The 27,884-nt window shown below is 40.2% G+C and overlaps 1 protein-coding gene across 2 annotated transcripts in view; it reads left to right on the top strand.

Annotated features, from left to right (window-relative positions):
• The window catches only part of sdk (sidekick cell adhesion molecule), a 608,204-nt gene that overhangs the window by 414,457 nt on the left and 165,863 nt on the right, over nt 1-27,884 (top strand). For both annotated transcript variants that reach the window (XM_067157341.2, XM_067157340.2), the window contains exons 3-7: nt 16,236-16,415; nt 17,746-17,962; nt 18,319-18,492; nt 23,726-23,934; nt 24,081-24,231. In XM_067157341.2, coding sequence (XP_067013442.2) covers nt 16,236-16,415; nt 17,746-17,962; nt 18,319-18,492; nt 23,726-23,934; nt 24,081-24,231 — 931 coding nt within the window. The remainder of the gene's footprint in view (nt 1-16,235; nt 16,416-17,745; nt 17,963-18,318; nt 18,493-23,725; nt 23,935-24,080; nt 24,232-27,884) is intronic.

Here is a 27,884-nt window from a genome sequence, read left to right as displayed (position 1 = left end):
TGAAAGTGATTTTTTGAAATATTAGTTACACTTTCCTCAGGAACCAGCCAAGCTCAGTATACTTGTTTAATTGTCTGAAAGATACTCTACAAGGAACAGCTGCATAAAGTATAAAATATAGACTAACCAGTACGACAGTAATCACTCCCAAATCTTTGAGGAGGAAACGATTTTTTTGCTGTTTTGAGAGGTTACGTACATTTTGGATACACTTGTTAGTCTCTATTGACTGGACTCGGAAAGGTATATCTTGTGTGGAAATTGTTCCTAACGTTGTGGCAGAGATTTGAATGTTTAATGTGAATTATTGCATCCCGGTTGATGAACTAACTACGATGGTCTTGGAACAAATATTTTCCTTCACTTCCAGGCTCCATTAAGCCAAACACCAAGACTGTTGAGAAGCAGTAGCAATATAAAGCCTCTCACTCTTGTGCATTTTCTCCACTACACAGGAAAACATAGAGCGAATTCAGATTCTTCAATTGTTCGCCTCTTAACCCTAGAATTATAAACTTTCGTCTCCCAGACTACGCACCCCCGTAGTTTCCGCGGGAATTTCCAGATGCTAATGAACTGTGCCTTCCCCCTCCATCTATTCTTCCCCGGCTATCAACAATCAGTGCTGACCTTGGTTTCAAGCATAAAGGTCCAGTTGTTTGTTCACTGCGATATGACAGTCGTCTGAGAGACGAAAGTTTATGATTTGTGAAAGTATTCGCGATTTGTACATAGCTGTAAATAGTGTGGATATTTGGTTTATTACAGTAATGTTTTTGTACGTAATACGTAAGCTTAATAGGATACTGAAATGGAGAATCTAGTGCACGATAATGAATTGATAACGGCAGTGTTTTCTGAATTAGACAGAGAACCCCTCTCTTCAGGAGACATTAGTGGTAATGTATTTCGTGAATGAAATTACCCGGCCAATACATGCATCAAAGAGAAATAGTATGACCGACAATTGGTTCACCTCAATTCGTCTGGCTGATTCTCTGCATTGCGACCATAACCTGACAATCATTGGAACAATGAGAAAAGACAAGCCACAGATACCGCCAGAGATGAAAAAAGTCAAGGGAAGAAAGCTTGGGTCCTCCATGTTTTGTTATGATGGTATAAATACAATGGTATCCTATAAAGGAAAACCAAACAAGAATGTAATCCTCCTTTCTACATGCCATGAAGTAGGAACAATAGCAACCAGTCGGAAAAATATACGGCAGAAGACTACAATGGGACTAAAGGTGCCGTGGACACTTTCGATGAAATGTCAACATTGACGTCCTCTTCAAGAAAAACGAGATGGCCAATGTGTATCTTTTATAGTATGATTAATACATCACTTGTCAATGGATACATTATTTATGTGCATAAGATGGTTCAAAAAGGCCAAAAGCCACTTTCAAGGCGAGAGTTTTCAAAGGATATATCCAAAATGCTAATGGCTCAAGCTGCAAGAGAGATTCAGACACCAACTTTGAGGCGTTGCCTGAAGAGGACCATTGCTGAAATTCTTGGGAAAGATGGCATTCCTGAAGAGCCTCAATCAGGTACTGCTGAAGGAAGAAACGTTTGTGCGTTTTGTCCAACAAAGAAAAGAAGAATAACCCGATTTCTTTGTAAGACATGCCGAAGCACATTTGTCTTGATCACCAGGCAAAACAGTGCATTGAATGTGCATATTGAAGAAAAACTGACCAGAGTGCATTGTCATCACTGCGTGTGGTAGTTTTAAGTTTAATATTCTGTATTTTGTGTAAAATGTTGGGTTTATGCTTATTAAAGTGCTTTTCTTTTTGGTAGTCTGACAGACGAAAGTTTATGATTCGTGTTACTCTGGTGGGACTTTATGATTCTAGGGTTAATAGCCTCTTATGCAGTGGTGTGCGGTGAACATATTCATTACCCCAGCTGAAAAATATTTTTTTAAAATATAAACAATCGTAGGGCCCCACTACACTCTCTAAAGTCAACATTGCCATTTTATAAGGCTGCGTTTTTCGTGGAAAGGTCTACCTGAGAGAGATCTTTCAAGAATATTTTCAACCACACGCTCGCACATACTTCCAAATTCATAAACGGCAGTGGGGACACCATCATAACTGAATCTATAGGAGATTTTAAACAATGTACTTTCAGTTTCATCCGGTGACGCTTCGTGGTAGTACAGTCATGGTTTTCACAACAATACACTGGGACGATTTGTTTTTTACTTAATAAGCCTAATCTAAACTTATCAGCAACATTTAACTGGTATTTTACCGTCACTGAAGTTATATAGTTTCACGCGCATACTGAGTGCACGTGCATCAACGACAAACGAGGGAAAATATTAGTCACGGGGTATAACACACGTTATATTTATGAAGAATGCCACAGACCTCGTGAAACCTTCACCTATAATCCACGGTATTATACTGAAATTTATAATTGAATGGTTAACGTTTTATATATAATCCTCCGAAATTCGCGATCTGACTCGTTTTCTGAGAGAATCCACCAAAATTCGCGATCTGACTCGTTTTCTGAGAGATTACGGCAAATTTCCTCACATTTTTCAATCTTTCTTTCCAGGAATCGATTTCGTACTTCCCGGGCTAGGTCCAGGTATTCCACGCGGTCAGTTGGGTCCCTAAATCTTTGCCATCTTTTCCTATAAGCATTTTTAGTATGGATCAAATCCTGAAGGAGATCCGGCGTGGTGTCGTCTTGGGTGCCTTGGCGGTACTGAACCCGCGGCTGGACTGTATTCGTAGTCATTACCAGGCCAGGACCCGTTTCCAGCGTGGTCCGCACAGTTTGACGACGGTCCAGAACATTATTATTATTATTATTATTATTATTATTATTATTATTATTATTATTATTATTATTATTATTATTATTATTATTATTATTATTATTAAATGTTCTGGACCCCACAGCAAGATACAACATTGCTACTTGGCGGTAAATTACATCTGCTGCCATTGTCATTGTTGACAATGTGACCAGCACCATTGTCGCGCGTAGGCAAGTGTGCGGGGTTTCTTGCGATATGAATGACATACTTCCGTGCATTATTGACCTTATTATAGAGGTGAACAATTTGACGGTCAATCTCATTCCTATCGTTTATTTCAAATGTGTTTAAATTTTTATTTATATGCCAGGAGAGTCTACTGTAATCTAAGAACTTCTCCGAAGGAAAAGATGGCTGTTCAAAACGAACCCAGGAAATATTAAAAATGATCAGTTTATGATCAGAATAAGTACATCGAAAATGTACAGCCTGTTTCCAGTCATTCGACTGGGTCAGGAATGGATTGAATAAAGCCCCATCTGGTGGCGACAATAGGAATTGTGCCGGCTGCCGAAACACTCCTCTTGGGCAATGATCGATGAATGTCAGATGAAATGAAATGAAATATTGGGCAGTGTTGCTGGAATGAATGATGACAGGGAAAACCGGAGTATCCGGAGAAAAACCTGTCCCGCCTCCGTTTTGTCCAGCATGAATGTCACATGGAGTGACCGGGATTTGAACCACGGAACCCAGCTGTGAGAGGCCGGCGCGCTGCCGCCTGAGCATCGGAGGCTCCTTATAAGTACATTATGAACAGTAAAATAAATTGGTCTCACCTCCTTGAACACCCCACCGCCGTTAAGTTTATATCCCCCCACCCAAAAAAAATTAAAAGAAGGCGTGTTTCTTTATGTTTAAAGGAGATTTCAAACACAAATGTTCACGTATAATACCTTCAGTTTTGAGATATAAGTATCCCCATAAAAAAAATCACTTTCTTTCACTTCCTTCACACTCCCCCCCCCCCGAATTTTCCGGCAAAAAATTACTTGTTACCAATTATCACGATTCGAACTTCTTCAATTTTTGATTTATGTGTCTCCGTGAAAGGAATTCAACTCCTTTTCACTCCCGCCCCGCAAGATTGTTCCCGACCCCCCCCCCAAACGCGTTCTTTCTTTTTAAAGGAGATCCAAATACCAATTTTCACGTCTGTAACAACTTTATTTTTATTAGATGTATGTATTCTCATACAATTAAGTCAATTAATTTTTCAATTCTTTCACCCGCCCCCCTTCATTGGATTTTCCGAAAATACGTGTTTCTTTACTTTTGAAGCATATTCCAAATATCAAATTTCACGTCTGTAAGATCTTCATTTTTGAGATATCAGTAGCCTAATTAAAAGAAATCAACACCATTTTCAGTCACTTTAACCCCCCCTCCTTCCACCCAAGTGGTATTTTCGAAAACTAAAAATACACGTTTCTTTATTTTTAATAGAGATAAAAAATACCATTTTTCACTTCTGTAACATGTCAAGTTTTCTAAAATATTCTGTACAAATTCTCATTTTAAAATTTCACCCCCTTTTTATTTCCCCTTAAGGGGAGTTTCCAAGAACAAATCACCTATGTTTTGTTACATTTACAGGAAATTCCAAATAACCACTTTTTACGTCTGTAACATTTTACGTTTCTCAGATATTCTGTAGATATAGTCTTTCGAAAAATTTACCCCAATTTGTCTCTCCTGTTTAACCACCATTAATTGGATTTTCCAAAAACAAAAAATACGTGTTTCTTTATTTTTAAAGGAGATCCCATATACAAATTTTCAGTTCTGTATTATCTTCAGTTTCTGAGATATATGTATCCTCATTAAAGGCATTCAACCCTTTTACGCCCCTCCTATTGGGATTTACAGAAAACAAAAAATACGTGTTCCTTTATTTTTTAAAGGAGATTCTAAATACCAATTTTTACATCTATAAACTTTAAAATTTTGAGATATAGGTACACTCGTTTTAAAAATTCACCCCCTTTTCACCCCCCCCAATAATTGGATTATCCAAAAACAAAAAATACATGTTTTTTTTATTTTTAAAGGAGATCCCAAACACCAATTTTCAGGTCTGTAATATCTTCAGGTTCTGAAATATAAGTAGCCGCATTCAACCCATTTTTCCACCTCTTTCACCCCTCCTATTGGGATTTTCCGAAAACAAAAAAATACACATGTTTTTTTATTTCTAACGAAGATTCTAAATACCAATTTTTAGATCTGTAATCTTTAAAAGTTTTGAGATATAGATGCACTCATTTTAAAAATTCACCCCCTTTTCACCCCCGCCCATTAATTGGATTTTCCAAAAACAAAAAATACGCGTTTCTTTATTTTTAAAGGAGATCCCAAACACCAATTTTCAGGTCTGTAATATCTTCAGTTTCTGAGATATAAGTATCCTCATTAAAGGCATTCAACCCATTTTTCACCCCTTTTCATCCCTTCTATTGGGATTTTCCGAAAACAAAAAAATACATGTTTCTTTATTTTTAATGAAGATTCTAAATACCAATTTTTAGATCTGTAAACTTTTAAAGTTTTGAGATATAGATAACTCATTTTAAAATTTCAATCCCCTTTTCACCCCCTTAGCAAAGGAATATCAAAAAATCCTCTCTTAGCGAGCACCTACATCAGAATACATGTCACAGAGATGCGGATGCTCTGATGGCGTCAATCTCTATGACAATGTGTGCAATGAACGTGTGCGAGGATCTTCTAAAGTTGTGCACATCAGCGATGAGATAGAGAAATAACGAAAGGGATCCGATACTTCGAAAATGAAGGTATCGGCCAAAGAAAGACAAGGGCCACGAAGGGCGTGAAAATAAAAGACTCCCTAGGCCTCGAGTGTTCTAATACCGTCGGGGTCGGAAAAGAACAAGAGTTAACCAAGAGAGGTCGGATAGGATAGATGAAAATGAGGAGCCTGGCAACACAAGTGGAAGCAATGCTAAGGGCCAACCCACGCTCCCAAGTTAAGAGGCTCTGGGGCCCACTTTTAGTTGCCTCTTACGACAAGCAGGGGATACTGTGGGTGTTATTCTACCGCCCTCACTCACAGGCGAGCCATGAAAGAAGTTTTTAGCTTATGTAGGCTACAGTATTCACCGGAGCTGGGCTGCGACAGTTTCTTACTCGTAACAGTCAATACAAACAAGTACTTCATCATGTATATCTTTGACAGAAGAGTTCGTAAGAAAGCTATTTAAGCTTTCTCCAAATTTGACCAGGAAAGCCTTGTTTTCCCGAGCTGTCAAGAGGCAGAACACTTTCATCATGATGTTACATAATGAGAGTACTTCTATTTCTGAGTGTGCTATCGAATTTCTGAATTTAATGTCCGGCTCTATGGCTAAATGGGTAGCGTGCTGGCCTTTGGTCACAGGGGACCCGGGTTCGATTCCCGGCAGGGTCGGGAATTTTAACCTTAATTGGTTAATTTCGCTGGCACTGGGGCTGAGTGTATGTGTCGTCTTCATCATCATTTCATCCTCATCACGACGCGCAGGTCGCCTACGGGTGTCAAATCAGAAGACCTGCATCTGGCGAGCCGAACTTGTTCTCGGACACTCCCGGCACTAAAAGCCATACGCCATTTCATTTCATTTCTGAATTTAATCTCTAAATAGTGGATAAAGAGTTGTGCCTACGTACTCGCTGACTTTATATTTCCTACCAATTATGTCAATATTTCTTTTAACTCTCGTTTAGGCAAAGCCGTTTGTAGAGAAAATGTATCTATTGTATGTAGTAGTATTTATTTACTTAAACTGTTCGTTGTCAGTGTTGTGTTATATATTTTAAACGATGGTAAGGCAAAGAATCAACCTAACTAATGAATTCTTTAATAACCTATACTTCTTGTTTATTGTCATTTCGATGTTTGTGTACAAAGTACATGTTTATAACATTAATTTTCGAGTTCATGGAGGAAAGATTTCGCGTCTAAGTGAAGTTATTTAGATGACGCCCTAATCTTCATTCCCAATGACTTTCGCCATTTTGGTTTGATATGACCGTCGAGTTTCGATCATCCTACGAACTTCACTCGCAGTCGATGCCTTCGATACATCTCGTTCCATTTAAAACTGGAGCAGCAAACATTATTATTTTCTAAGGACGAAAATATTATTTCACGGCAGAATGACTTCTACCGATGGAAGTCCAGAGATAAAGGTGAAGCAGCAGAGGGCGTGTTCCTCGTACTAATGAATGCTTGGTGTGGTCAAGTTCCGGCCAGAGGACGGAGCTACTGCTGCTGATGGGTGACATTTGATCCCCGATATCCGAGAAGCCACACACATGCAGGCTCGTCTCCCTACTGCTTTTATCCAAGACAACGTATTGCTTTCATCAGGGGCTCAGCGCTCTTCATCTAAAAAGATCACTCATTCCACCAAATACCACCTGCGAAGTCAAATTTCACTTCTCAGTAGAGGGCACATATGAGGAGCTATTTCTACCCTAAGAACGTTCTGGGAAAACTCAAAGAAACGTATAATGAAAGGCAGATGGAACTTGCCCATCATCAGGTATGGTACTACTTGCTCGCGGCATTCGATAGTATTCAACTACTGCAATGCCTGCCGACGAAATAGTAATTTGAAATATATAAAATTGAAGAGGAAATAGCATCTTTCTAACAGACTCAGGAGAAGTCGCATGCCCCAATATTTCCTCAGCGGTTTAAATATTGAAATGAGGCGAGGCGGCGAGTAATTTGCTGTTCAGCTACTATTCGTGACACTTGTATATACGGACATATTGAACAGTATAATATATGATTTCTTATATTTTTCTTCGACTATATTTTAAAGTTTTTGGAAAGGAATTCAGTGATTCAGAATTTGCAATGAAATGCGTCTCTCTTCTTGCTGCTTGCACTGATAATGGGGAAGATGCACTAAGACATCAGAGTCGCTTCTAGAATCGTATTTTTGGAGATCCATTGGTACTTTTTTCTATTTTCTGTCTCCTTCGGATATCCCGTCTTCGCTACGCGGGATTTCAGGAGAGCTGCAATAATCAGTAAAACCTTACAATCAAATTCAGTTCACGTAAATACTAACGCGTGGACTATACTTTTCTTGTCTGCTCGTTGCTGAGTTTGTTCGTGCAGCCGTAATTTGGTATTCTGACTGCTAGTCTGCTGTTCTTGCTGGCGTCGATTCCAGTTTCGAACAGTTTGAGAACAATGATCGGAATTTGGAGATTGTTTTCAGATTTCTAAATGAGGCATGCCCATCAGCTCCTGTCACACCTGGTTTACAAAGCACAGATCCTTATAAATATATTTGTTCCGTGTTTTCTTGACAATAGCATTCCTTGACGGCAGTATTCCTAAATAAATTCTTAATTACATACAGTAATCGCACATTCTGTTAATGGACATAGATGAACGGTTAATTTTCTCTTGCACATATCCTTAATTAAAAACAATACAGGTATCACGATAAAACACATGTGAACTATCAATGTAAGTAAGTCTAGGTACTGTAGATAAACTAGGCAAATTTTAATATTACGTTCAGTAGAACACAACCTCAATCAGTCAGTCAATCAATCAGGGGGCTTTGGTTTTGTGCATTCTTCAGTAGTCATTTTCATAATGAATTGTTTGTTTGTTGTATTCTTTTCTTTTCTTTTTAAGAAAAATATTAATGGTTCGTGTTTTATGCATGCAATGGACGAAACATTAAACTACATACATAAATATATACGCACATCTCACAAAAATGCCTACTCAAGGAATAATTCAGATTTCTATGTTGAGGATAACTTAATAATATTACGTATTAAACTACATGAGAGACAAGCAATGAAATAAAAACGAAATGTTTCTTGTTAGGGAATATTTGTGTAGTTTGCCTCACTTCCTGCGAGTCCCCAGGAAGGGTGAAACCAGCAGCGGACCGAGAGTTTGTAATAAACTGCTGTGTTTGCTTATTTCTCCGGCTGGGAGGCATATGGCTTGGATTATGTACAGCTGAAGGGCTCACTTCATAGCTAACTTGTTTTATGGCCGCTGATATAATTCCTGGAGTCCAATGTGAGGGCGTTAGTTACAGAGTGGTGTTTATTGTATTAGGGTCAGTGGTAGAACCTGCCACAGGTAGTCGTACGATGTCGTAATGGTGTTCACCTGACAAAATTCATTAAAAGTCAGCCATGGACCTGTTTCTCTGCCATCTGGGAGGATAAAATGGAACGTTGAAATTGACACACGCGCAGTCTGGGTGGCATTAAATTAAAATTGGCTACATGCAGTATCAGAGGCCTTACAGTTATCATTGGTGAAAACGGCGAAACGAGATGGAACTAACATAATTCTGTGTCTTCGTTCTAAAAGAACCAATGCCATTTATTTAAAGGAGCGGTTAAATAAATAAGCCCTTGCCAGTAATGTTGGATTACCGACAAAGATTCCATAGCAGGGATTAAAAATAAATACGCCAGAAAAATTTAGATTTTGTTCAGTTGATTTCCACAAGGAAAGTGTAAACTTATTCAAAGTTAGTTGTTGAAAAAAGTATTTGGAATATTATAATCAAAACTTTAATTTTCATAGCTTGAAAACATGTTTATTAGCATTTGAGAACCAAGGCACAGAATTAATATTTGCCTACCACGTTAAGGGGGTTCCGGGTTCGATTCTCTGCTGGGCCGGGGAGTCTCATGGTTAGGTCCTCCGACTCGGTACCAGGGTGATGGTGTTACCCAGCTACGGACCAGCACAGGAACACCAACACCACACAAGGTTGAACCGCCAGGTGCAACAAGAGGGATATTATTAATTTGCCTCAGTTCTGAGTAGAAATATGGAAGGTCTAGTGACATGCATTGAAACAGCTCTGCCATAACCGATTGAGCAAGTTGAAAGGGTGGCACGAGTGTCTAGGATGAATGAGGTCCGGTCGTACACACACACATCGTCAGCCCCAGTGATTTCCCTCCTTGCTTTCCAGATTTAGGACGAAACTTGTTATATGTTCTTGTTCCTACGTGCTTTAAATGAAACTTGTATCCTTCCACGTTAGTCTAAGGAAGGTTATGTGTCCCAGGTGCCGAGATAATAAAAATGTAAATTAGTAGACTACGATTTAATCATTTTTCTCATATTGAGTTGATGAATCCTCTGAATTGCTGGGATATCCACAAAGAAGAGCTTTGGGTCCAGCAGCCAAAGTTGTTGCTCTCTTAGCACCACCCAGGGGTCACGTGTAGGGTAATATGAGGTTAAACCTACGGACGTGTAGCAACGAAAACCCCGCTCTAAAGTTGTTCTGTGTGTATAGATGAAACTGTTTTTCGTGTAATTGTACATATTTGTTAATAACCAAATTGTAACAATGTATCCTCATGCCATACGAAATATATAATATATATAGTAGACTACGAAGTCAAGCAGAATTTGTGAAGTGCTGCACGAGCGTGTTTGATGTGCAGTACACTGTTCAGCCAGGGATGGCGAGCCTATGACACGCGTGGCACATCAGACAACATAGCACATATAACATGTAATAAATAGGTCGAAAATTTAGCAATGCGCTAAATAAAAAAGTATGACTCAATTAATTCTTTCTTTCTTTCTTAATCCGTTTACCCTCCAGGGTTGGTTTTTCTCTCGGACTCAGCAAGGGATTCCACCTTTACCGCCTCAAGGATAGTGTCTTGGAGCGTGAGACGTTTGGGTTGGGGGGATGAAACGGGGCAGGAGGACCAGTACCTCGTCCAGGCGGCCTCACCTGCTATGCTGAACAGGGGCCTTGTGCGGGGGGTGGAAACATCGGAAGGGATAGACGAGGAAGACGGAAGGAAGCGGCCGTGGCCTTAAGTTAGGTACCATCCCGGCATTTGCCTGGAGGAGAAGTGGGATATCACGGAAAACTATGAGGGCTGTTTTTTTCAAGTCCCGATAGGCCATAAATAATAGACGTATTGAGATAACAATACTCCGGTTTTCCCTGTCATCTTTCATTCCAGCAACACTCTCCAATTTCATTTAATTTCATCTGTCAGTCATTAATCATTGCCCCAGGGGATTGCGACAGGCTTCGGCAACCGGCACAGTTCCTATCCTCGCCGCTAGATGGGGGCTTCATTCATTCCATTCCTGACCCGGTTGAATGACTGGAAACAGGCAGTGGATTTGCATTTTCATTGAGATAACACGACGATTTTATTACCAATAGATTTGTACATTCTTACTTATTTTTCTACATAGTCACCATGGCTGAGGCATTTGTCATAACGAGAGAGCAGTGTTCCTATACCCTCTGCCGCCAGGTCCTTACAGCGTATTGAAGCTCTTCGTTGGTAGCGAAGCGTTGTCCACCTAACCACGCCTTCATTTCTCGAAAGAGGTGTTAGTCACAGGGTGCTAGGTCAGGACTGTAAGGTGGGTGGTCAAAGTCTTTCGGAGAAGTTCTTTTGTCGCATTGGCACTATGCGGTTGTGCATTGTCATGGATCAGAACCACGCCAGATGAGAGCATGCCTCTTCGTTTGTTTTGTATCGCTCTCCGGAGGCGACGGTAGACTTCCTCATCTGACATACACTGGCGGCAGAGGGTATAGGAACACTGCTCTCTCGTTATGACAAATGCCTCAACCTTCATGGTGACTGTGTAGAAAAATAAGTAAGAATGTACAAATCGTTTGGTAATAAAATAATCTTGTTATCTCAATACGTCTGTTATTTATGGCCTATCGGAACTTGAAAAAAAGATAAATAGCCCTCGTACTTCGAGAATGGCCGAGGTGGCAATGGAAACCCCTCTACTCAGTTGACCTCCCGAGGCTGAGTGGACCCCGTTCCAGCCCTCGTACCACTTTTCAAATTTCGTGGCAGAGCCGGGAATCGAACGATGGCCTCTAGGGGTGGAAGCTAATCACGCTATCCACTACACCACAGCGGCGGACCTCAGTTAATTGTATGCAAATGTTATTAGGTTAAGGCAAAAAGATACCTTATTCTTAAAATTGACCTGTTTTTACAATTGAATGTTCAGTGATTTTTGCTGAATGAAATCATTAAACATTCAGTCGAACGGATGTTATGCAATGTAATGCAAGTCAAGTGAGGGATTTCATGATGATTTTAAATGAACATAACCGATAGCACACTAGAAAGTTTTTTAAAAAACCTACACCAGCTAGCGAATTGAGGCAAAGCTTGCAAACGATTGAAAAAATGGAATAGTTTATTTAGTTCCTCAATGGAGCCCGATTTGAAACCATGAATGGAGAAGAAGAACCAGGCACTTGAGTTACCTGCTACAAAGAAGACTCAGACAGGCGATAGAAATGCACAGATTTAAGTATCATGCCTTGGAATTAAGCCGTAATATGGAAACACCATCAGGTCTTCTGACGTTGATATACAAGAACGGTAACGGTATTGAAGATGCGTACCCCATCCTAACGACAGCGTTGAGAATTTTCCTCAGAATGCCAGTCTCAGGCGTCTCAGCTGCAAGGAGTGAGTTGGCCGTGTGGTTAGCTTGCATTCGGTGGATAGTGGGTTCGAACTGGATCATTGGCAACCCTGAAGATGGTTCGGTTACGTGAACGAATCGTGTACATGAAATGTAATTGTAATTTTTGTCCTAAATGGAGGAGAATAATTGCTTTCACGCAAGTCGACAGTAAAATTTGCTGTGAATTAATAAATAATTATAATTCAATTTGTTTCATTATGATTTGTTCATTGTGGCAACCTTCAACTCAAGGAAGTTTTGTAAATAATAATAGAGAAGTATATACATACTTGAATGAAAATCCACAATCTGATTCCAGTCATTCGACCGGGTTAGGAATGAAATGAATGCCCCCCCCCTCTAGCGGCGAGGATAGGAGTTGTGCCGGCTGCCGAAGCCTGTCGTTCTCCTCTGGGGCAGTGATTAATGACTGACAAATGAAGTGATATTGGAGAGTGTTACTCTAACGAAAGATGACAAGGAAAACCGGAGTGACCGGGATTTGAACACGGTATCCAGCGGTGAGAGGCCGACGTGCTGCCACGGAGGCTTTGTGTACGTGTACATACATACCTTGCTATATTACGACTATGTATTCTAGTATGTCACTCAGTTTCAGTTTGTCTTTTGTTCGTGCAACACTTTCGTGTGTTCAGTCTTTGCTCACTTAACTTCTTTGCTTTGCTTCATGTTACTCGGTGGGGCGAGTTGTTGACTCATTAATTGATATCATTATTGACCCAGAGATCATGCTATTTTCCTTTCATCAGAAATCATTCTTGTGGTACGATATATTTTTCATGTCCATTTTCCCGTCTGAACTGCCCGCGCTAGTCATGATCGACAAAAATATTGAAAATTCACTGAATAGCACTCCCATTCGTCGGAGCTAGCCCTGGACCTCCAGAGAGAAACAAAAGCGGAATGCCACAGATGAGATTCGTGTCTCCAGGGAAACAGTCGCCGTAGGTGCATACGTATATTTCTCTAGAAATAATGGTATTTATTAATTTACCGCAAATGTTACAGTTGATTTGCGTGAAAGCAATTATTATCCTCCATTTAGGACAAAAATTACTATGACATTTCATGGAGATGATTCGTTCACGTAACCTATAATTAAATATCCTATTCTAAAGTAACAGTCTGTTGATTCAGTCCACACACATATACACAATCCCGATATCGTTTAATAAACCTTTTATGTATTTTACCGATATCTTCATTCTTTGAAGTGTAGGACCTCTTCCTCTTGAAACAATAATCACCACGACCATTAGTGTTAACAGAGGATGGTTGTCCAGTTGTACTTCCTCTTTAAACAATAATCACCACCACCATTAGTGTTAATAGAGGATGGTTGTCCAGTTATACTTCCTCTTAAAACAATAATCACCACCAACATTAGAGGATGGTTGTCCAGTTGTACTTCCTCTTAAAACGTCCGACTCGGCTGAACGGTCAGCGTACTGGCCTTCGGTTCAGAGGGTCGCGGGTTCGATTCCCGGCCGGGTCAGGGATTTTAACCTTAATTGGTTAATTCCTACGGCACGGGGGCTGGGTGTATGTGTCGTCTTCATCATCATGTCATACTCATCACGACGCGCAGATCGCCTACGGGAGTCAAATAGAAAGACCTGCACCTTGGCGAGCCGAACCCGTCCTGGGATATCCCGGCACTAAAAAGCCATACGACATTTCATTTTTCCTTTTAAAACAGTAATCACCACCGACATTAGTGTTAATAGAGGATGGTTGTCCAGTTATACTTCCTCTTAAAACAGTAATCACCACCGACATTAGTGTTAATAGAGGATGGTTGTCCAGTTTTACTTCCTCTTAAAACAGTAATCACCACCACCACTAGTGTTAATAGAGGATGGTTGTCCAGTTATACTTCCTCTTAAAACAGTAATCACCACCACCACTAGTGTTAATAGAGGATGGTTGTCCAGTTATACTTCCTCTTAAAACAATAATCACCACCGACATTAGTGTTAATAGAGGATGGTTGTCCAGTTATACTTCCTCTTAAAACAGTAATCACCACCGACATTAGTGTTAATAGAGGATGGTTGTCCAGTTTTACTTCCTCTTAAAACAGTAATCACCACCACCACTAGTGTTAATAGAGGATGGTTGTCCAGTTATACTTCCTCTTAAAACAATAATCACCACCACCATTAGTGTTAATAGAGGATGGTTGTCAGTTATTCTTCCTCTTAAAACAATAATCACCACCACCATTAGTGTTAATAGAGGATGGTTGTCCAGTTATACTTCCTCTTGAAACAATAATCACCACCACCATTAGTGTTAATAGAGGATGGTTGTCACTTGTACTTCCTGTTGAAACAATAATCACCACCAACATTAGAGGATGGTTGTCCAGTTATACTTCCTCTTAAAACAGTAATCACCACCAACATTAGTGTTAACAGAGGATGGTTGTCGAGTTATACTTCCTCTTAAAACAGTAATCACCACCACCATTAGTGTTAATAGAGGATGGTTGTCCAGTTGTACTTCCTCTTAAAACAGTAATCACCACCACCATTAGTGTTAATAGAGGATGGTTGTCAGTTATACTTCCTCTTAAAACAGTAATCACCACCAACATTAGTGTTAATAGAGGATGGTTGTCAGTTATACTTCCTCTTAAAACAGTAATCACCACCAACATTAGTGTTAACAGAGGATGGTTGTCCAGTTATACTTCCTCTTAAAACAATAATCACCACCACCATTAGTGTTAATAGAGGATGGTTGTCCAGTTATACTTCCTCTTAAAACAATAATCACCACCACCATTAGTGTTAATAGAGGATGGTTGTCCAGTTATACTTCCTCTTAAAACAATAATCACCACCATTAGTGTTAATAGAGGATGGTTGTCCAGTTATACTTCCTCCTAAAACAATAATCACCACCGCCACTAGTGTTAATAGAGGATGGTTGTCCAGTTTTACTTCCTCTTAAAACAGTAATCACCACCACCACTAGTGTTAATAGAGGATGGTTGTCCAGTTATACTTCCTCTTAAAACAATAATCACCACCACCATTAGTGTTAATAGAGGATGGTTGTCCAGTTGTACTTCCTCTTAAAACAGTAATTACCACCACCATTAGTGTTAATAGAGGATGGTTGTCAGTTATACTTCCTCTTAAAACAGTAATCACCACCGACATTAGTGTTAATAGAGGATGGTTGTCCAGTTATACTTCCTCTTAAAACAGTAATCACCACCAGCATTAGAGTTAATAGAGGATGGTTGTCCAGTTGTACTTCCTCTTAAAACAGTAATCACCACCACCATTAGAGTTAATAGAGGATGGTTGTCCAGTTATACTTCCTCTTAAAACAATAATCACCACCATTAGTGTTAATAGAGGATGGTTGTCCAGTTATACTTCCTCCTAAAACAATAATCACCACCGCCACTAGTGTTAATAGAGGATGGTTGTCCAGTTATACTTCCTCTTAAAACAGTAATCACCACCGACATTAGTGTTAATAGAGGATGGTTGTCCAGTTATACTTCCTCTTAAAACAGTAATCACCACCACCACTAGTGTTAATAGAGGATGGTTGTCCAGTTATACTTCCTCCTAAAACAATAATCACCACCACCACTCGTGTTAATAGAGGATGGTTGTCCAGTTATACTTCCTCCTAAAACAATAATCACCACCACCACTAGTGTTAATAGAGGATGGTTGTCCAGTTATACTTCCTCTTAAAACAGTAATCACCACCAACATTAGTGTTAATAGAGGATGGTTGTCCAGTTATACTTCCTCTTAAAACAGTAATCACCACCAGCATTAGAGTTGTCTCACTCTGTCTTCTTAAGTGTGAACTTCTTTTTAATGTCTAGTTTTGTATTGTTTGCAGGACATCCTAAACCGCAGTACCAGTGGCTCAAAGATGGTGTCGCGTTATCATCAGATTTCTCTTCAGACCATTATTTCAAAATCTACAACACAAAACGAGAGGATGCGGGCATTTACCAGTGCATTGCCCGCAATGAAGCTGGCGCCATTTTCAGCGAGAAGATCGACGTCACCGTGGCGTGTAAGTAGAATGTGTAATAATACTTCAGTTATAGCGAGTTCAAAGCCGGCACAGGAGGTCTGACTTTGGAAGGGCGGAAAAACTGTTGACATTCCATGTCGTACGATGTTGGCACGTAAAAGGTCTCTGGTGCCACGTTTGGTGTTTACCGGACAAAATTCATAAAACTCAGCCATAAACGCCCAAGAGACATTTGGTTTAATTTTCTATCTAGCAGGCCTAGAGTAAAACTGAACGTCGAAATTGACGAGGAAGAAGCTAGATGGCATCAAATTAAAATGTCTGAGCGGTAGCTGGGGCCATATTATTATTATTATTATTATTATTGTGTTTTCTTTCCCCTCACTCTACTTCATCATTCAGGCAGCGTAAGTTATTTCATCAGAATTAATTTAAATGATAGGCTTGTGCAGACTATTCGACGGGTGATTTTCACCTTGCTGTACGGTACATTTTGTACCATGTTTTATTATGAAGTAGCTCTGTTTTTTTTTTTTTTTTTTTTTTTTTGCTAGTTGCTTTACATCGCACCGACACATACAGGTCTTATGGGGACGACGGTACAGGGAAGGGCTGGGATTGGGAAGGAAGCGGCCGTGGCCTTAATTAAGGTACAGTCCACGACTTGGTACGGGTGGAAATTAATTTTGTGGCCGTTTATAGAACTGATAAACTTCATCATAAAGCATTCAGTTTTTTAAAATTTTTATTTTTGGTAATGTTGAAGCATGTTGGTTTGCTGATACAAGTTAAATATCTATATACTTTTGTTCTACCATGATACCGAATAGTTTCAGGATTGCTGCTTACGTGGTCTAGCAACAGAAATCTGGAACTGTTTAGTCTGAGCTATATAATAACTTGTAGGCTAGTTTACAGTGGCCACATGTGGCTACTTTGGACTTATCCCGGAAAACTGTAAAATTAGTCAGTGGAAAGTTGAAAAAACACTTGCAGCAGACGTTAATCAAAGAATGAAATTAATAAATACCAGAATTAAAACAGTCCACAGTTTAATTTACTGCAACTCTTGCACTAAACAGTATTTTCCTAAGGTGGAGTTCTTGAAATTGAATGGAGGATCCTAAGTTCCTTGATTCTGATGGTTCCGTCATACATAGGTCCGCAAAGCTGTTATGAATGTGTTGAGGATATTGACAGGTCACACAGCAGCTGAGGAATATGTTGCAAAGCCAATTATTTCCTTACTTACTACATTGAAGGAGTTGTTATTTTTATTTTATACAATAAAACACTACATGAGAAACTCTTTCCAAAATAGGATTCCCAAGACTAGGACCTTTACAGCCTTGTTTTCTTTCTTACACAGACATGGGCCTCTTTGAAGATTTGACGGAACAGACTGTCAGCGTAGAGTCTGGAGAGGCAGCCGTACTGGATTTCCCTGCGATAGAAAGTCATCCCGAGCCATCGGTGACGTGGATGGCCGATGATGGCACCAATCTTTACGACCGCAAGTTCGCTACAACAACCGATCACAAATTTATCATCCTGTCTGCTGACGAGACTGACGAGAAAGCCTACCGGTGAGTTTCAGTGTCAGTCAAGCTATCACCAATGATTTGCATTTAGGGCAGTCGCCCAGATGGCAGATTCACCATTATTCTTTTCTTAAGTAATTCAATGAATTTGGAATTTTATTGAACTTCTCTCTTGGTAAATTATTCCAATTCCTAACTCCTATTGCTATAAACAGAGTATTTGTCCCAAATTGTTCTCTTGAATTCCTACTTTATCTTCATCTCTATCTTTATCTTTTAAAGTTGCTGTTCATGTATTACTTGCTTCAAAGTGGAGTTTCAACCAAATGTTAACTTATTTTTTTTCTCAGTACTGAGTATTGTTTTTATTACTTACTTTTACATTGATATTGGTTGTTTAGGGCTCGAGCCACCAACACCATCCTTGGCAAAGAGGAGAACAGTGCCTACATTCGGCTGGTTGTCACTGGAGATCCGACGCGCGAAGTTCCTCCCTCGATCATCGTGAAACCTCAGGACATGCACATAGTGAAGAAGCAGCCACGAGCTCTTCTGCAGTGCATAGCCAATGCAAGGTAAGACTCCAGTATTGACATCACTAAACAATATTAGGTACTGTGAGCCTTCAGTATCGCCAGTGTCGACGAGAAACTGCTGGTACAGACATGTCAAACGGCGTGATGAAAATTACTGAGCCCAGTTGAGAAACGTGCTGGTGAGCAGCTGAAACTTATTTTCGATTTTGGCCATCTTAGGAACACAGAGAGTAACCTTCTGCGTCCATCTTGACCCTTCTTTCCTTGACTTCTAATAGTTCTTCATCCTTTCACTTGGCTGTTTGCTCCTCTCCTGTGTTCCTTGAGAAAGCCTTGAAATGTTGTAACAATCTTCTGAAAGTTGCTCTGTCTGGACCCCCCGGTTGCCATTCTTGCTCTTGTAAACCTTCTCACTGCCGAATTTTGAGAGACCAGACAAACCCCGTGGTCCGCATTTTTTTAAAAAGGAAGAAGCACTTTTACAGATAATGTTTTATTGATATTATTAATGGAATTAGCCCCACAGCCCTACCGGGTCAGGGATTGCCTTCCTGATGCCAAGCTCAGTTGAGAAGATAATGAATAATGGTGAATAAAACTGGGTGAGGAAGTGGAAGGGATGATGCTGTGGCTTATGAAAAGGAACCGTTGGGAGTGCCGAAAGGGAAACCACAGAAAGAAAAAATGTCAGGACAGCTGACGGTGGGATTTGAACCCACTCACCTGCTGAACGCAGAGCTTGGCTCGATAGCTGTACTCCACTCAGTGATATTATTACTGAAATATAATATAAAGAACTGGTATTTCCAAAATCATTGACATTTGAGGAAAAAAATAATTTATCTATGGAGGGTTGATGATTGCGCATGAGATTTATCATTACTACTTTGTCTCGCACTTTCTTGTAGTTCGATATCGCCCCCTGTACATTCTCCATCTTCATTATCAAAATACAGCTCTTCAGAATCACGATTTATGAGGAAACATTCAATTTCTTTTTATACTTCAAGATGCTACTTGTTAGTGGGAAAGACGTTGCAGTCCAACGAAGCTGAAATGTGCTTTCAGAACAAGCGAAATCGAGTGGTATATCTGCCGTACAGAACTTTTTTGATCATTTCCATGGAATTTGGAAGCATGACACTATGTACTGCACAAACTGCACCATAAAGTATATATATGGGTTTGGCATTCAACGGGTTAGACACTGGTTTCGTCAACGTGCAGTTGTCCATCGTCCGTTTCCCTTATCCAGCTCCTGCTGGGTCAGGGCCTCTCCTTCCACCATTTTGTCTCCCTCTCGCTCCTTTTCTCTCATACTTCATCTCCATCATCTGTTTTGGTATTCTTTCCTCCTCCATCCAGACCATCTTACTTTACTCCTATCAGTTCTCTCATTTAGGTTTTCCATTCCAACCTCCTGTCTCACATCTTCATTTCTTTCGTATCGTATTTCTTAGGTATTTCATTTCACTGGCTAGAATTCTACTCTCCTCTCTACTTCTCGTTGTCCACATCTTCAGCTGCATAAGTCAATATCGGTGCATTAGGCCTCTTTATTCCAGACATTGTGTCTTACACTCTGGTAGAATACATTGCCCACGTATTCTGCATTCATTCATTCCTGTCGACATTTTCAAGGCTTTGACTACCAATTTTCACAGTGCCTTTCCCTTTCTTTCTACTCTTGATATTACCAGCATCTTGCTTTTCATAGCATACTTTTTAGTTTTCTTGCTCAATGCATCAGGTCGTTACTTCGTCAACTTGAATCGTGCTCCCGGAAGTATCAAAGTAACCTAATTTTCTCCGCCAATCCGATTGCACCGTCCTTAACACAAAGAGCATCCCTGATGTTTATTTTTGTCGGTGTAGTTCTGATGCAGCCCAATTCGGCTTCCCCTGAATAGAATATGCCAGAAGCCTGCATTCAGTTCCAAACATCTCCCCAGTGTTCATATGAACTCGGACCATGTGATGCTCTTGATATTGATTTGTCTGTCGGATGGAGACATAAACCCCTTAACAGACCCCGGTGTTATTGCCCAGGAGTAGGCTATGTGCCGGCACCGGTTGTCACCTTCTCCCTTCCTACTGTCATATATCACGTCATTCATTTCATCTTATTAACTCCTCTGATGAAGTTGACGTCAGGAAGTGCATCTGTTTGTAAAAACAGGCTACGAATATTCATATCACTTCATTTCCTACCCCATAGGGAAACGGGACAAGCATTGGACCTACATCAATATTATTATTCTGCCGTAGGCACATGGCGACCCCATCGCCACTGCAATCAACCACCCGAGTATTGCCAGGAAAACCATACCTCAGTGGGTTAGGAGGAAATGCCAATGCAGAACCCTGAACGTCTGGGGTTGTTCCTCTGTAGTTAACCCCTTAAGCGGGGAGCTCGACACACACCGCCTCACTCCCAGGTGGGGAGCGATTTCCCTGATCGAAGAAAATATTGAATTACTTGATTTTAAAATCTTAGACTAAAATGAACTATTGAAGGGCCGTAAGAGAAATATTTACTTGAAAATAATGTATTTAATTGTTGAAAAATGCTATTATTTTAATTTTTCAGTACTTTGTGCAAAAACATACCAAGTGCTTTCACACTGTGATATAAAGATTACTACTTCCTAATAGCAAAGCTCTGGTTTTCGTTTATACAATAACTTTTGACTGAATATTTTAGACAGTTTACTAACAATCTCTGCCTGAAAATAAATGTTTCTGTAAACGTAAATTGTAGATTTACAAAAAGTTCACATGTATGTAAAAGATTTACAATGGAATAAATTATAATACTCACGAAATTATCTATTGTGTTGGTTAGCGCTTTTGAGGGATCAAGTTTATATAGCCTACCTACAATTCATAAGTGACACACACAGACTATATTACACTACAATACAGTATTTACAGTTTTCACAGTGTTATGTCTTTTACAGCTGTTCGTTATGATCCGGAAGCAGATCATGTTATATAACCTGTTTCGGCTACGCATAATTTATATGATTCTGTTCCTAAACGCGACCGTTTTCTTGGTATGTAAACTTTCCACCCTAGCCAACCTTTCCATAGCAAGAGGTTCTCATCAACTGACACTTTGCCATCAGGAGTATAAGCTTCTGAAAATTTTGCTAACAGATGGTCAAATACTGGATTTATCGTGTATATTTTGGGAGAAAGTTGGCCATTATTTACCTCATTGTCAGAGGTATGTAAAAAGCTGTGGAGGAAATAATAATAATAATAATAATAATAATAATAATAATAATAATAATAATAATAATAATAATAATAATAATAATAATAATGTTATTGGCTTCATGTCCCACTAACTACTTTTACGGTTTTCGGAGACGCTGAGGTGCCGGAATTTAGTCCTACAGGAGTTCTTTTGTATGCCAGTAAATCTACCACGAGGCTGAGGTATTTGAGCACCTTCAAATACCACCGGACTGAGCCAGGGTCGAACCTGCCAAATTCAGATCAGAAGGTCAGCGCCTCAACAGTCTACGCCACTCAGTCCCGCAAAAAAAATCCCTTCTGTGTCATCAGCTCATAGAAAATAGGTGTAGTGAACAGGCGATTGCGAGAAATAGAGTGTCCTAGTTTAGGTTTCTGTACAATCCCCTGTGGCAACAGTATGGCCATAAGAAGCTTTATTTCATCCTTATTTGTTCAGACACGGTCTTGACCTCGACTCCTTCGTTTCATCTTACTAAACTGGGTTTTGTGTGCAATTTCCTATCTTACTAAACTGGGTTTTGTGTGCAATTTCCTGCTCGGGATCTTTTGTCTGTTCAGGTATGTTCTGGCATATCTCATCTTAAAAAAGTAATTAAAATATCTCGCTCAGTTTTGTTTTCCCTAAAAACTCTCCCTTTACATCACGATGGAATTTTGGATCAAAGCGGGACTTTCTTTGTCCATTTTCAGTATAAGTTGAAGAAGAACTTGCAATGTTTGGATCGCAATAAGTAGTATTATCACCACTGTCACTGTCGTGATCGCTACTTGAACTGGAATCGAACACGTGTTGTCTCTTTCGCAACGGTTCAATATTTGAATCAGCTGGGCCCGAACCCTGTACATTCAAGCCTGCAGTACTTTTTCCACGTAAGTTCCTGTCACTTATGAATTCCCCTTCGGTAGAAATTACTTCACTATAATCACTATTCTCCCCACTAAATTCCAACATTTCGTTTATCATGGCCAGTAAATTATCTTCCTCAAACGGTGGGGGCCGGTAATTCCTTTTAGACATTTTAGCGTAAAAAGTTTAAGAAAACAGATCGAGTAGAACGCTGGTCTTTACAGTTTGGACAGAAATAGTGAATTTTGCCTGTATTACGGATGCGTATGATAATAAAAGTTGTATAACTCGCGGTAAACACACACTCCAGTCATGAAGGAAGAACTCAAGACTGGGGATTATAAATCAGATCACAGTTCTAAAATGTCATCAGAGATGTCTGTTCAGTATGATAATCTCTAGAAATCCCTTCTACAGCAATATTATTGCATCCAAGGGACGATTAAGCGATGAGCTAAAGCTTCAGCGCGAGGCCATTAGGCTTTAGGTCGTTCTTGCCCGGACGTATGTTGTGTACTTTATGATACAGCTTGTGAATGACACATTGGCATTGGAAGAACATAGTTGAAAAAATTCACATTGGAGGCACCTCTGCAGGCAGACAACTGAGAAAAAGAATTGAATCGGCGGATATATCCGTGTTCCTCGCCGAGCAAATGACTTGTAGCCGCGGATCATGCCGCATCATCCACCGAACGGGTTAACAACCTTCGAAAGTCAACCATGGAAAGGTCTTTTAGGAAAAAAATTCCACCGTCCAGTGCAAGAAAGCAGGAGAAGGCTGCATCAGATTCGCTGGGTAGCCAGCTAGAAGGCGCCAACAAGTCGGAGCGTTGGCAATCACCCATTCTTATTCCAGCTCATAAGAACAGGATCAAACAACATAATAATAATTGTTATTATTTTGATCTATTATAGTTTGTCCTTCTTTACTGTTAGCCAAAAATCATCTACTGCCATAGTGTGACGATGAGCTCGGTCTTCAAGGTCCTGGGTTCAGTTCCCAGTACTGCCAGCAACGTAAGATTGGGACAAGGGGTGGTATGTAGCAGTTATGAAGGTATATGCAGCTCACCTCTATTGGGGGAGTGCTTCATGACAAGGACATAAATTTACACTTACATCCAAAATCTTGCTGAATGTTTGTTGAATTTCTTTCAGGCCCTTGCACTTGCTAGAAACACTCTGGCTCAAGGACGGCATCATGCTCGAGGCATCCGGTATCTCCTACGACTTCAACGACCCTTGGAACTTGACGCTGTCCCTCATAGATGCAAACTTGACTCACACCGGACAATACACATGCCAGGTGCGGCTGCGGAGCGGGGAGTTCCGTACGGTGACTGCGTCGGCTAATGTTGTTGTGCTGGGTAAGATTTCTGACTTTGTGGGTCTTTTAATTGGTTCAGTGCTTGTGAACACATCTGGTATTTCATTTCTGTCTCATGCCAGCAGAACAGCACGTGATACAAGTGATTTATATGTACTGGACTAATCGTCTCTTCTCTTATTTCAGAAAAGCCCTCTTTCACCAGCTTGTTACGAGCAGAGACTTTGGGCGAGTATGGTTCCACTATCACGCTACCCTGTGAAGCAGTGGGAGTGCCGAGCCCCAACATCGTGTGGTTCCGCAACACCGTGAAAGTGGACCAGATCCCAGGGAACAGGTATGTTTATAAAATGTTTTGTGAGAGAAAGGGCAGGACTGGTCTTTTTCGAGGTTCTGTCCTTTTCAAGTACTTCCTGGGAGAGTGCTCTCAATGGTTCAAGAATGTCTGTTATACAGGAAGCTAGGAATGAAATGGCGTATGGCTTTTAGTGCCGGGAGTGTCCGAGGACATGATTGGCTCGCCAGCTGAAGGTCTTTTGTTTTGACTCCCGTAGGCGACCTGCGCATTGTAATGAGGATGAAATTATGAAGACGACACATACACCCAGCCCCCGTGCCAGTGAAGTTAATCCAATGATGGTTAAAATTCCTGACCGTGCTGGGAATTTAACCCGGGACCCCTGTGACCTAAGATCAGCACACTAACCATTTAGCCATGGAGCAGGACAAAAAAAAAAGGATAAATACATTAACAAATGAATGTGGGCAGATGCAAGAATTATTTATTTATTTGGTGTTTGGCAGTACGTATCACAAATAATTTATTATAAAATTAGACAGAATATATTACATGCAAGAATGGAAAGGAGAGACAGTCTTGGTATCCTCACACACAGAGGAACAGAACCTTTGTTCTTCTTGGTCTAATTGAGAGATGTGAGAAAAAGGCTTTGGATGACGTTCGATTTGTGGTCCAGCTGTATGTACCAATTTTCTTTGTTCAAAGGCTCTGAAAACTGATTTGTGAAGCTTTGGGCCATCATCAGGACGCACTTAATTTTGATCGTACATGTTCAAGAGAAGTCCTGTGCAGGAATATTGGGAGAGGCCTCATGTCAGGTGTGCAGACCTCGAGGACTGGAACAGAGTTCACCGAGTTGTGTGAGCTGAAGGTATCTCCTGTTCTTGATAAACATGCAGAGTAGAAAATTCATTTTAGGTCAAATTATTACGAATAAAAGGCATTTCTACTTACGGAGGTGCATATGGCTCTGAGGTTCACACAGCCTACATCAAAAATGAGTACCACGTTAATTCCTGGAGGCAAAGGCGGCCAGGCTTAGAGCTGACCACTTAACCCCACCAAGTGCCGAGGTTACAGATAGCTGAAGCCTTTACCTTCCACCCCTCCAGGTGCCTTCATGGCTTGTACGGAGAAGACTTTACTTCGCTTTGATGTCATTAGGCGAGACGACATTCTGTCAGTGTAGAAATATCCTGACAGAAATTAGGCTTAAATTTACACCAGAAAATTGTGCTTTTGTAACACTTATCATGGAAGCTGCAGGGTGGGGGCGGTGAATCATTGACCTCCATCCCTGGAGGCACAAGGGATGTGTGTCACTTGGTGGGTACTCTTTGTCCTCGCCCACTTTGACAGGTCATACCAGCTACCATGGCTAAATGGTTAGCGTGCTGGCCGTCAGTCACAGGGGTCCTGGATTTGATTCCGGCAAAGTCGGGAATTTTAACCATCATTGGTTAATTTCTTTGGCACAGAGCTGGGTGTATGTGTCGTTTTCATCATAAATTTCATCCTCATCATGATGCGGAGATCGCCTACGAGCGTCAGTTTAAAAGACCTTCATGTGGCAAGCCGGACATGTCCTAGGACACTCCTGGCTGGCTAAATTCGTCACATAAGTGATACCCCAGCCATACACAGTATTTAGGAAAGATAGATCATGGACCTCAGGTGGAGTGACACTTATTGCGATGAAACCCGAATTCAATCCTGTGTGCCTCCAGCAGCTGGAAACAAAGGCAGAAATTGTATGGGTGAAATTCACGTGCGCTGGAAACAAGTTTTTTTTGGGTTCCATGTACCGATCTCCGAAGTCCCCCAGTGACATCAATGAGAAATCACTATTGTCTCTAAGCAGTGTACAAAATATCCATCACCGATATAAAGGTATATACATGACTGGAGACTTTAACTTGGAAGTTGACTGGCAGCACAATCGTCCTCACCTCCCGCCTATTACCATCAACCCATTGGCAGAAACTTTCCTCACAGCATTGTGCAACCTATTCCTTGACCAATTTTATTTATTTATTTATTTCGTATGGCAAAAATAAGGATACACAGGAAACATACATAAAGTTATATAAAATATTTACATATCAGACTGTAGCTCCACACTAGATTTATTCCTTACTAACCCACCATCCTGAGTATTGAAGATACAAGTCATCCCTGGCTTTTCCAATCACCTAGCAGTTAGAGCCAGCCTAAAATACAAGAAACCACCGGTAAAAATGTGTAATAGAGAAGTCTATAACTACAAAAAAGCTGACTGAGAACTACTGTCATACCTTCTCAGAAAACATCTACCCACCTCATTATCTTTAAACACTGTGGACATCAATTCGGTGTGGTCTAGATGGCCAGAAAGTTTCTTTCACTGTGTTGACAAAGCGGTGCCTCAAGTAAAAATCGGTACGAAGAAAAACTCTCCATGGATCACAAAAGAACAGTGAAACCTCGATTCTCCGTTTTTGGAGGGACCTCGGGGAAAAAACGTACGATACGGGAAAACGGAAAATCCGGGAATGAATTAAAACTGTCAACAGTTTGACTGTACTTCACAGTAATGAAATATATATCATTTTATTTGTACAAAAACACCTGCATTAAATACATTAGTTAAAAAACTTAAATTCAGTTTTACCGAGAAACTTCATCACTTTCCCGTGAAAACGTCTTTGAGGCCACCAACTTTCATCAGCCAAGCTCATCGAAAAATATTCTACTAAATAAGTTATCAAAATTATATTGATATCTAAGAAATTTAAAACCACATCTGAGACTTCAGTTTCACTGTTGCTTTAAGGAGAGTGTATCGGAGTAATTATGCCGATCGGGAAAACATTATCCCTTTCAGACCTGAAAGAAAACTGGAGGCGTGAATTTTTGTTTGTTTGTCAAAAACTGACTAAAATTCTCCTCAATAAACATATTGATAGTTTATTTTACAAAATAAAAACTAACATCCGAAAAACAGGACCCACACAATTGTGCATATCAAAATTCAAAGCCTCGTTGTATCACATACGATGACGTATCTTCAAAATTTACGTTCACTAACCAATGTACACACTTCATTGAATATATTCCGGTATTCAGTAAAGCTTCTAGATTAATATAAACGCAATAAATAAATACTTACTTTTGGCACTACTGCTTCCCGCCATCTCGCCGATCAACTGTGCTTTTTAAACTCTTCTTCCTTCGCCCTGGCGGTCAAGCGCATACTAAAAGCAATTGAAATACATGCCACGTGTCCCGCACAATCACTGCAGTCCGGTCTAGCGCCGAAAAAACATCAAATACGGTCAGGGATAACTAAAATACGAACCCGCACAATTGTGCGTACACGGTCTGAAAGGGTTATAATCCAGTCACTTAATTGATGAGTTAAAAACGTCTATGGAAGCTACCTCTGTTTTTTACCTTGAATAAATCTAACTGGAACAGGTACAATTATTTACAGTAATCGTTATCTGACGACAGTCTCATATAAATTAGAAGACTTTGTTTTAATAACCTAAAGAAAAGGACAATGTAACTTGTTTGTCAGTAAATGTTTTTGTGCTGTATTACGAACTTACGACGCGAAATTTAACTTCGAGTTCGCCCATGTTTTAGGCCTCGGTACTTTCCATTAATGATTTTTTTGACCGATAAACAGGCGAGAAATGTGGCTTGCA

This window comes from Anabrus simplex, chromosome 13 (assembly GCF_040414725.1).
Source record: "Anabrus simplex isolate iqAnaSimp1 chromosome 13, ASM4041472v1, whole genome shotgun sequence".
Classification (NCBI taxonomy): Eukaryota; Metazoa; Arthropoda; class Insecta; order Orthoptera; family Tettigoniidae; genus Anabrus; species Anabrus simplex.
The sequence above is the reverse complement of the archived record's forward strand: the minus strand, read 5'-3'. Positions and strand labels throughout refer to the sequence as shown.